We start from the raw sequence: 12,475 nt of genomic DNA, 5'->3' as shown, positions 1-12,475 counted from the left end.
TCAGGTTTTCTCAAGGTAATCCCCCGGTACAAACAAAATTGTTCCGTTCTAGTATACACGTTATTTTGGAAACAACAGAATCATTGATCTGCTACATTAAATTCAATAGCTTGTATTTCACCTTTTTGTTTGTACCGCCAGGGGATGACCCAGTTATGTGAACTCTGAGTAAAATATATTATCTTCAATCTCTACGATCGTCACATATGGCAATACACGTTGGCTCATGAATAAATAACACAAATATGTAGCAAAATAATGAAAATACAACACTGAGATAATTTGAATTTACAAACAAATCAACTTCGATCTTTATTGAAACAGCCCCTAAAGGGTTGTACTCAATCTAGTTCTTATCCTTAGACATGCCTCAGTGATTCAATTCGGTCTTGTCCAATTAATTATACAGTCAAATCACTCAGATTCTACTCTTAAATTTAAGATCGATCCAAGTTGTTTATTGAATATGGCGCCTGGACTTATTATTCAAAACAATTATTTCTTCCTTTTAATTTCAATTACTTATTTAATTGGGAACCCTAAAACCAAGAATCCACTTGATCATATTAAGGTGAAGCCTATATTGGCTGTTGGCGCTACAATAAGGGTTTAATGTGAAACAAGGACAAATACATAGGCTACCTAGATTTTATTTCTGCTGCTATCCATTTAGAAGTGGCAGTTCCATCTACATAACACATTCACTTAACAACACATTGTGATAAAATCGTTCGCATGATCTCGGGTAAACATAAATAAAGGTCAGATACAAAAACAATATAGTCACAATCCTTTCCAAGGAATGGTTACCCAATGCAATTTGATGATGAAATAATGTAAAAATGATGATGATTGTAATTATAATGATGATGATGGAGGTGATGATGATTGATTATAATGGTCACTGATTGGTGATGATTGATTATAATGGTCAATGATTGATAATGATGATGATGATAATGGTCATTAACTGATGATGCGAATTAACTAATCATGATGATGATTATGTTGAGCCAAATAAACATGAAATTACTTTTGACTGACAGAGGTAACTTCTGGTACTTATATGAAGATCTGATGCAACAAATGACTTAAATACACACAGGAGAGAAGCCATACAAGTATGAGGACCTGAATCATTTGCGAAAAAAACCTTAAAGATATGCCATACATCATTATTATATATATATAAATATAATAAGAAGTCATATAATTATTATTTAGAAATATAATAAAAATACTTTTTTTTTAATTTAATAACACACCTGTCTGACAGTCAATTAAAAAAGAATTATGAGTATGGTAAAATAACATGAAGGATGAGATGAATGCATTGATACCAGTATATAAGAATGAATATTGAGAATTTTGATGTCACATGAATCATTGTACATTTTTTATATTTAACACAAGTCTTGTCAAGTGCAATTTCAATATAAGTCCACCTGCAAAAATTGAACTGTTAACTTATAAACTGGGGCATAATGTAGCATCTGTCTCCATTCTGCTTTAGAGGCCCGGTTTCCCAGGTAATGGTGTAATGTAACTGTTGAGCGTACAGTAAGGTATGATCTATCCTTCATCCTCTCCCTCATCGTCCTCACCACCTTCGTCATCCTCCTCTCCCTCCTGAAATCATGAGTACCACATTAGTCAATAAACTGCCATATAGGCCTTTAATAAATAAGAGTTTTTCCAAGAAAAAGAAGTTCCAAGTACGGTACTTTGTGTCATGCAAGAACTTCTGACACCAGTTTAAAAATGTTTAACACTTTTTTTATCGTAAGGTCGAGCCAAGTTTTGTTGACCCAATCACATGACTGTATAATGATATAACAGCCTTCAATTAGTTAATAATGGTGTCAGGAAATTACACTCCTATATCAGAAACTTTTTTTTCATCTCTGCTGTCAGTGAGAGAGTTCAAGTATCATCATTTACACCTCATAACATGTATTATGATTCTGGTCCCTTGCTTGACAAAGCCAGTACAACAGTTCCTCTTGTTTTAACAGTATTTGATTCAAAATCAGTAAGAATTTTTGAAAACAACAAAAATTGGTACCAGTATCTACATCCTTATCATTAAATTTCTTTGCTGTGGAATCACTTCGATTGGAGTTTGGTATGGTGTTAAGTAAATAATTTAAGTGAATTTGGTGATGGTGGTGGAAGTAAACAATTAAAGTGAATTTGGTGATGGTGGTGGAAGTAAACAATTAAAGTGAATTTGGTGATGATGGTGGGCTTAACACTTATTGCATCTGGTTGAAAAAGACACACTTCAATGTGGGTTTAAAGACAATGGGCCCATTGTTCAGATCATTATAAAAGTTAACAAATGATTTAACCTTCCAGAGAATTTAAGATTTGAAAGTTAATTTCAAATCTTTGATTCTCTGGAAGTTTAATGAATAAACATGTAATCTGCTGTATTTCCAACAAAATTATAGACAACTGCAGGGATAATTCTATGTCATATTTTTAATGAGAGAATTGCTCCCATTTGTCCAGAATAGGTGAGAGAATTTTAATTTCAGTGAGATTTTTATAATACATGGATTGCAGTGATAAACACAATGGATAACAGTAACTTGTTTCATGAATATCAAAATATTAACAAATTTACAATATATAGATATAATATATATACACTTGTTTGCCTAGAAGGAAACACTTGTTAACAAGTCAGATAGCATGGACATTTATACTCATTATACTTCAGTTGAGCAAAAAATAGGATTTAGCCCTTTTTGCTGAAAGGTGCATTGACTTTTTTCGGGAAATGAAGGCTTTCCATTGTTGTTTTTCATCTGAACCTGGTATTTTATTTTGGTCCAGAGGTTTTTTTCAAGAAATGCAAACGTGACTACGATGCTTTATTATGTAAAACAACAAAAGGGAAAAGGCACAAAATACACAAACTGCGATCAAGCGCGAGAATATCTCACATTTATGTGATTTGGATGCGATTTGAGCGATTTTTATGCGAGAAATCACGGAAATCGCTTACTAGAATTATCCCTGCAACTGTTTCAGCTGTACTCATTTTGAGCACATTATCAAAAATTTCATGTTTAAAAGTTAATTAATGACATTGACAATATAAACAAAGTTTTGAACTATCTGTCTATTCTAGATAAAGGAATGTTCCACAACACAAAAATTTAAACCAATTTGCAAAATCGGATGCAAATACTATGCGTTATTTATATTTGCAGATATTGCAAATCGAATGGCATTCCCTGTCACTTCAATACATGATCAAAGTAACTGTGAAAAAATGAATGACAAAATAAACCAGATTAGAATTAAAAACAGTAATATTTTGTGTACAATGAAGCCTTTGTATCACATGATAAAAATACTCTTGCAATTTTATTATTTTCCAAAATCTTGCCATTTCCCAAAGTCTGAATGTGGAAAGCACATGTGGTTCACCAATATCTACCAAAATCGGTACCTAGATATACTAATGCTCACCTCATCTGGATCCTCCCCCTCAAGACCATCCTCATCCTCCTCCTCATCAATATCCTCGAGATCTTCCTCACCACCAGTTCCCATACCACCCTCCTCGTCAATTTCAGAAGCCTGCAAGTGATAAGGTTTTTATATATCATTTAGATATTCCCTTCCACTAGTTTCAATCCCACCCTTCGTATCTAAGAAGCCTTCCATCAAATTATAAAAGTATTGTATGCATCTGCCAATTTAATTTATCTCGCTTGTTTTTAAAACATAAACATTAATTATCCTCGAGATCTTTTCATCCCTGCCAGTTCCTGTCGACCCTCCTAATTGCAGATATTTGAAAAAACATTTAAACCAACTTTGAATTTCAGATATGAACACTTTGAATAAGTTAATTATAAATCAAATAATGTTGTTCTTAAAAGATTCCCAAGGCTGCTCCAAATTTAAATAGCTGGCCTGGCCACCAAGACTGCTACTTCAATCAGATCCTAACAAAACGCATAGCATCTAGGGAGATTTTCGCACACATTGTCTCTGCACCTACCAGGTAGTACTGTAGAGGGTTTGGCCAAATATCATCCTTGATCACCTCTCCCAGTTCGTCTGCGCCAGCATCACCATGGTCAGAAAACCAGCAAAAGAAAGACTCCTGGTCCTCGGGGCTGCGTTTCCGGCCTCCCTTGGCAGGTGAGGTAGCTTTTTTTGTCAAATCCTGAAGGGATGAAACAGCTTCCTTATAAATGGTTTAATACAAATACCATCAATTTGCTCTTGTCAAGGCAGAACTATGCCTTAAGGTTTGGACACAACACATGGGTTTGAACAAACTAAATTTCACAGAGATCCCCAAGGGACACCACAAATTAAAATAAAGTATCCCATGACAAATTGAAACATTATAAGCTCTCTTTTCGTTTTAATCCGATTCATTATCAGTGATTTATTGGAGGATTATTTTTTACTGCCTGTACCTTGCAAATTGGGGGAAAAACGTCGACTTTAGGAAAAATACAAAATCGGGCCAAAATGGCTAATATAATGGCAAATATACATGTTTTAACTTTTTTATGCATACATGATGCTGTGAAAGAGTAAGTCTTGTCAAGATTTTGTTTATATTTCAAGAAATTCATTGCTTTTTTAATCATAAATGTCATCTGCATTTATCAAATTGGGATTTTTTTTTTATAAAATTTTGGGAAACAGCCTTTAGAAGGCATTAAATTGCATAAAAAAAAATCACTGATTATGTCCTGTATATAATATCATTCCAAGTTGCAATGTATGATATTGTTGAATAAAATATGTTTTAACTAAGTGTGCCATATTGAAGTCAGGAGTCCATTTAACCTTCTGTGCTTAATGTTTGTCCATTTATTATTCTGTTCCACCATAGTTTTCTGCTTCTTCAATTTAACATGTATTTTGGGTTCCTATTAATCTTTCTGTTAAAAGAATTATGGTGTCCTAATGGGACACCTGACTTGGGAACATCTGGTGTACCTCCATGAAATGTGGTGTCTTCGGGATCCCAGGACACCAGAAGTGTCGAGTGCTTATCATAGATAATACAATGATTTTGGGCTTGTTGCTGAATATTCCGATGTCGATGACGTCTCCCAGAGTTGCACATAATTGTTAGTATTATCTTACAGTATTGATATAGAATAACCACTCACCTTGCCCGCACACCATTTGATGGGTGTTGACTTTGATGAAGGCTCTCCAGTGTCGTTCAAGTGAAATTCTTTAGAGATGACGTCATTCTCAAAATACTGGTTTTGGTCGAAGTACTGCAATTAAAAGATCCGGTGTTTAAAATTCATTTCTGGTTTCTTGCAGTAATATGCTGTAAAGCAATGCAATATTCCATATCTACAGCAATATTTAAAGCAATAGCAAGAACTAAAAGTATTTTATTGAACTAGAGATAAGGTGACATCAGCAACTTGTTTTCATCTCTGCTCTCAGTGAGAAGGGTTCAAGTGTCATCATGATTATCATTTCTATGTTAGCTGTGTATTCCTGAGTACCTATTTTTTCTCAAAAACATGTACATCATCAGATTGCACTGTTTAAAAATAATATGTGTATTAATTTATGCACGAGACTCACAACTTATACCCTGGACCCATTTCTGACTTGGAAGAAAGTCCAAGGGACGCATTCTATCAAATTTCAAAACAAGTAACTGGTTGTACTCACGAAGTTGATCTTGTATCCTGACTTGATGTCCTCGAACTCCTGTACCTCCACCTTGGTGAGGAATTGTAATGCCTCCTCATCCTCCTCGTTAAGCAGGGCAGACACCTGTGGGTGGTTCACGAACTGACCCGAGTTAAGGTTTAAATTTACAGTACGAATGTTTGTTGCTTTAAATTCACCAGCTCAAGCACAGACAGGTGAATTTGAGTGAACTTCAATGCTTAGATTAACTATTTACTAAAAAAATGCAATTCTACTGAAACCATGCATAAAAGCTATACTCTAAAGTATAAGTTGTGTTACACACCACCAATAACAGAGCAAAACATGTCTCATTTTGTTTGAAGTTGTGTTAAGATATATTACAGTCACATGTCCCTAAGTGTAAGTTATGTTACACACAACTAATAACAGAGCAAAACATGTCTCATTTTACCAAAAGTTGTGTATTGATATAATGAAGTCACATGTTAAGTGTACCATTTTATTGACTTTCACACCAGGGGGTGTATACACCAACTGATAAGCCTTAAGGTGATGAGTAATTGCAACAAGCTTAGTAGGTAATTTATATTTAGGGCTATATGACTGAATTTTTTAGCCCAGTTTCAAGTTTGCTGAACAGAGAAAAGTTTCTTTTACAGCGCATGGGCTCTTAGACACGCACAAAGAACATCTGATGGAAAATTTATGGTACTTTGTGATAATCTTGGTACATGATCATGCATGATTTTCAGAACAAAGACTTAGAAATTTATCATCAGAAACTTGTTTTCATCCCAGCATTCAGTGAGAAGGGTTCAAGTGTCATCATTCGAATTATACTAAATTCTGGTAAACCACAATAGTTCAAATCAATAAAACACAAATTACCGGTAATTTAAACCAGACCATCAGAAACTTGTTTTCATCCCTGCATTCAGTGAGAGAGTTCAAGTGTCATCATTGAAATTCTGGCACAAAAATCATCATAATAGTTCAAATCACAAAAAAAAATGTCAGCGGTTGAAAGTTTGTTGACAAACAATTATCAGACATCTTGTTCAGGTTTTTCTTTAGCTATTCACTTAAAAAATAAGGACTTAAATTATAAAATCACTCGTGTCCCGAAAGATTACATGAATGGGGAGTTTTGGGTGCAACTCTGGATCCCAGGACCCTGTTTGTGCCAAACCCTGATTATTTTACCAGGTTAAATTGACTCATCAGAAACTTATTTTCATCTCTGCATTCAGTGAGAGAGTTCAAAGTGTCATCATTCAAATTTTGACAAAGAACCAAAGGTTACCATAATTATTTTTTTGGTTATTATAATTTCCAAGGTATTCAAAAAGTACAAGTCAATTGATTACTGTGAACAAATTGAAACTTAATACTCCTAATTAGTCATCAGAAACTTGTTTTCATCCCTGCATTCAGTGAGAAGGGTTCAAGTGTCATCATTCAAATATTCATAAATCACAATGCTTGTGGTTACTGCCAGAAGGAAACTAAGCAACATTAAAATAAAGATTTAAGTACAAAAGTCCCTCAGGCTCTACCAAACTTATGATTCCCATCTAGCAATTTAAACTTTGAAATATAATGGATAATATCACCAATAAATAATGCATTTTAGATTTTACAACAATTAAAACTTATTTCTAAATAAGCCTTGACATCAGTAACTTTTTTCATCCTTAGGCCTAAAAAAAAAAATTGTTTGGTTAGGGTTACATCCTTAAAAAAAATAGGTAGGGTAGGTAGGCTTTTTATTTTTTTTTATTTTTTTTTTTTATTAGGTTTTATATAAGAAAATAATTTTCATCATTGGAGAATGGTGTTAAAGCTATCTTCTGTATAAGCATTTAAGGTTTAAACTTAATATTAAAAAGCAATTTAAAAAAAAAACGAGATTTTTTTTTTTTTTTAATTTTTCATTTTTTTTTTTTCAAATTGACTATAAAAACGGTAGGGTCGGCGCCTATTCCGTAGGTAGGGTCGGGTAACCCGAACCAAATGTATTTTTTTTTTAGGCCTTACATGCAGTGAGTTCAAGTATCACCTTTCAAATATTGATAAACCACAATAGACAATGCCTGCGGTCCATGCCAGAAGGTAACCAAGAGATATTAAATTATATATTAAGGATCTGTCTGAAGTCATTCTGACATTTACTCGAATTTAACAGTGTTCGAAATTCGCGGTAGCCCGATAGCCCGAGGCTACCAAATTTCAGCTGGGGCTACCGATTTTCCACAGAAACTAGCCCGACCGGGCTACCGTTTTTTCCTTGTGATTTAAAAAAAAACTGCCAATTAAACGTGTTACGCATCGTGTTTTTTTATATGCAAAGCCTTATTATTCAAGAATGCGTCCTTCAAGGCGACTGGAGTGACAACGGCGTAGTCGGATTCGCCGAAATTTACGATGATAAAAAGCTAATTGCTCTGCTATTCAGGGCTCAAGCCATGTGCTCAATGTTTGTTTATTTAATCAATAAATATAAACATATGTCAAAATTAATTAACGCCAAAAGTGACAAGTAATTATCGATCAGTTTCTAACCAGTAACTGCGTCTAATAGCAGCAGTCAAACTCTATGACGTCATTGAAACTCCGCCCATTATGTAAATTAACGGATAAAGTCGGCAGTTTTTGACAACAACGATGGCTATGAAAATCAACAATGCTAAAATAGCAATATCAACATTGATATTTTGTTTATTTCATTTAAATATATTTTATTTATTAGCTAAAATAAAAAGAAAGATATTGAAGTTTTTAATGCGAACAGAACATAAAACATTCTACAAAAGTTGTCTGAAATGCGGAGGAAACAGGTGCCCGCTTACTTCCTGACAAATTTAATCAAAGTGAAAGGAGAACTGTCGGATATAGTTAACTCGTTGTCTGTGTACAGTACAGTAGGGTTTTACGTGTTGTATTTTATACCTTTGAATAGCTTTGCCATTAATTTTTAAAGAACAATTATAGGAATATTGGCAATATGAACATCCATATATTTTTGTTGATATTTGTGAAACTTGAAAGTGAAACTGAAAGTTGAAAAGAGAAAAATGTCATTGCACAATCGCTGGTGCATATCGGATTTGACAAAGATGCATTGGATAACAGAACTTACAGTACATGCATAACTCTTTCCATTAAATAAATGATATGTTCAGAAAATATTTTTCTCTTTTTTCTCGTAATACCTTTTTGAAAACTTTATTAGTTAATGAACTTTTGATGACTACACTAATATAAGTATGACTATAATTTATTATTGACACATTGTTCAGATTGGGGAGCATTTATTGATACTGTATGAGCGTGCTAGATTAGATGATCGGACTCGTTGCGGAATCGTAATTAAACTTCCAAAAATTATTCCGAACGAGTGAAATTTTTAAGTGTTTAAGTTTGGGCTAGTGAAATTGGTTTCGGGCGAGTAAAATTTCCTATCTGGTAGCCCGAATGGGCTAGTGGATTCAAAGCCGAATTTCGTACACTGGTATAAATGATTTTCATGAAAAAATAATACATGTTCTTAATCCAATTAACAGTTTTACACCACATCGGGGTTCATGTATTTTGTATTTTAATTTAAATGTTGTTACAACAATTTCAAAATGCACATCAAATTAGCTCATCAGAAACTCGTTTTCATCCCTGCGTTCAGTGAGAAGGGTTCAAGTATCATCATTTATTTTTTTGCAAGAAATAAAAGTTTTTATATCAAATTAAAACATTCTGTTCAGTTCTTAACTGTTTCCAGACAATCATTCCCGACACACAGTCTACTTATCATGTATAACTCCATTTAATACTCGTGGCAAATGACAGTAGAATCATCTGATCATATTTATGAAATATTGATGAAGTAAAATCCGGATTTTTGATTTGATGCCCAAGACGCACACACTGCAGGCAATATGGAAATAGCCGAGAAAATAAGGATGCATATGAATATTCACGCAGTACAAGTTTCGCTAACCTTTTTCCATGATAGTTTGTAAAGAAATAGGAATAATGTAGTATTGGTTTAGACGATGCAGGATAAAATGCATCAAATGAAACTTTGTAACAATTAAACAATTATCAAACTTACTCATCAGAAACTTTTTTTCATCCCTGCTTTCAGTGAGAGAGTTCAAGTGTCATCATTTATTTTTTTGCAAGAAATAAAAGTTTTTATATCAAATTAAAACATTCTGTTCAGTTCTTAACTGTTTCCAGACAATCATTCCCGATACACAGTCTACTTATCATGTATAACTCCATTTAATACTCGTGGCAAATGACAGTAGAATCATCTGATCATATTTATGAAATATTGATGAAGTAAAATCCGGATTTTTGATTTGATGCCCAAGACGCACACACTGCAGGCAATATGGAAATAGCCGAGAAAATAAGGATGCATATGAATATTCATGCAGTACAAGTTTTGCTAACCTTTTTCCATGATAGTTTGTAAAGAAATAGGAATAATGTAGTATTGGTTTAGACGATGCAGGATAAAATGCATCAAATGAAACTTTGTAACAATTAAACGATTATCAAACTTACTCATCAGAAACTTTTTTTCATCCCTGCTTTCAGTGAGAGAGTTCAAGTGTCATCATTTAAATTTTGATAGAACCCACAATATAAATAATGTTTTTTCCTATTTTATCAGATCAACATTAAATTAGCGCATCAGAAACTTGTTTTCATCTCCGCATTCAGTGAGAGAGTTCAAAGTGTCATCATCTAAACAAAAAAAAATAAAATATTCAAACAACAATACTTTTAACTAGAGCACCAACTAGTCAGAAGTCTTGGCAAAGTATGCAAGGATACAGCAGTCACCCAGAAGTTGGGTATTTTAGCAATGAGATCAGATCGCTTCTGGAAAAATGGCTGTCTTAATTTGTTGTATTTCTGTTCAACTTTTAAAATCTCTTCACTCGCTTGTTCGTTCAGTCGGTCGATTTCGTTCTGGACCTCGTCAATTTGCTCAATGGCCTCCTGTTGTTCTTTGTCTGCAAATGTAACATTTACAGTGGGGAATACAAGATAGCTCTTACTAAACATGTGTTTACCCTAACATTTTGGGATGATTTTCAGGGCCTTTTTGATGGGAAAACTGCTTCATTTTAACAAAAATCAGAAAATCAATTTTGTCCTACAAATGAACAAAAAACTTTAAAAGAAAAAAATGAAATGATTTATAAGGTTTGTTCCTTTCATAACGCCCAATATTTTCAATACAAATTCATGGGGGGGGGGTATCAAGAGAAAAAAATGAGAATAAATATTTTCAAAATTTGCTGCTCAGGCATCACACCACAGTTCTGCAATAAATGCAGTCTAAACTTTAGTACCAAGAACACAAAAAAAATCTAAATAATATGGCCTTAATCTAGTAATACTTTATTAGAAAATATAACCGTTATAAATTAAAAATGCAAAAACACGATTTTCTTTGTTTTTTCTTTGGGTTTATAACGCCATGTGTTTTGTGACGTCATTTAACAATTTTTCAAACGCTACTTTCGGTTTGATAAAATCTACAAATGATCTCTTTTTTCGATGAAAAATACCAGTGATTGTTAAAAGCAAAAGGCAAAATCAGTATAAACCATTCAAACGCATGTTTTTTGCCGGATCCGACCCAACACCTAAGTTATCTTTTACTACACGACCAAAAACAAAAGAAATCGTGGTCGTCGTTTTCTCGTTCAGAAGCCATCTCTATTTGTCGAACGATTTTTGAAGTACCTACACGCCTAGGTCCACAAAATGTTGTTAAGAAAATCAAGAAATAGGATAATGTAAGGATTTCAATCAATTTAAGCACTTACCGGCCTGTTCATCGGCATTTTCAGCCCCGTTCTTTTCTTCGGTCTTAGCTTGTTTAGCAGCGGTAGCCATCTTTTCGCGAAAGAGAATGAAGTGGGCATGCGCGCTGTGAAATTTCGCATTTGGCGGCACTGAGCGGAAAGAGATCGTGAAATTCCGATTTTTGTGACAACCAATGATATTGTTCGGCAAGAAACGCTGAAACACGGATTGCGATTTTGTAGACCGGTTACCTGAATGAAAATTATTTAATTTACCGATAGCGCCAATCTGTAAATAGATTTATACACTGTAGACAAACTATCTCGCTATAGATCTAGGAATAATATATTCTGTCCGTTTCCATTATTTTTTTAAAACGGCATACGACGAAAAAATGGTATGTTTAATATATTTACCTTATTAAAAAAAATAGACTGGCTTATTTGAATAGAACGTCTCTTTCTCAGTCGTGGGTGCGGGGTTGATTTTCGTGTAAACCTCATAAAAATGAAATCCACTAATATCTTCTTTTTTAACAAATCATTTTCTTTATTGTACACAAATTGGAATATGCTTCATAAATGACTGATAAATTCAAATATTATTGAAAATGATAAAAAATGTAGAAATTTTAGTTCTAACCGGTTTTGAAAAATGATTAGAAATCGACGCGAAATCCAATTTTGTAGAATTGAAATCCACTCATAGCCATGATAGGGCATCTATTCTTTTAAAAAAATATTGAACATACATTGGAAGATGCTACAAACTTTTGTTTTATTGCATAAATGTAAGACAAGATAATATGGGGATTGCCGATTTCAAAATACACATAAGAAAGGCGAAATCAGTCCGAAAAAAATAGCATTATAAAAATACAGAAACTTGATGGGTGTCGATTTATTCCCAGAATTGGTTAGTGCCAGATCAGTACAATGGCTGAAATGGGCTGGACGATTATCCCGATATCTGGTCAGAAATG

General features: G+C 33.6%; 1 protein-coding gene across 1 annotated transcript; it reads right to left on the bottom strand.

The window, feature by feature from the left end:
- Window positions 1-634: 634 nt before the first annotated feature.
- Window positions 635-11,672, bottom strand: LOC128224236 (protein SET-like). The gene is made up of 7 exons (XM_052934026.1): window positions 11,514-11,672; window positions 10,510-10,691; window positions 5,683-5,805; window positions 5,157-5,270; window positions 4,022-4,189; window positions 3,484-3,594; window positions 635-1,629 (listed from the first exon to the last, which is right to left on the bottom strand). The coding sequence occupies exons 1-7, from the start codon at window positions 11,581-11,583 to the stop codon at window positions 1,573-1,575; spliced, it is 825 nt and encodes a 274-aa protein (XP_052789986.1). The 5' UTR covers window positions 11,584-11,672; the 3' UTR covers window positions 635-1,572.
- Between the last annotated feature and the right edge of the window lie 803 nt (window positions 11,673-12,475).

This window comes from Mya arenaria, chromosome 17, assembly GCF_026914265.1.
Source record: "Mya arenaria isolate MELC-2E11 chromosome 17, ASM2691426v1".
Lineage (NCBI taxonomy): Eukaryota > Metazoa > Mollusca > Bivalvia > Myida > Myidae > Mya > Mya arenaria.
This window is presented reverse-complemented; position numbering and strand designations above follow the sequence as displayed.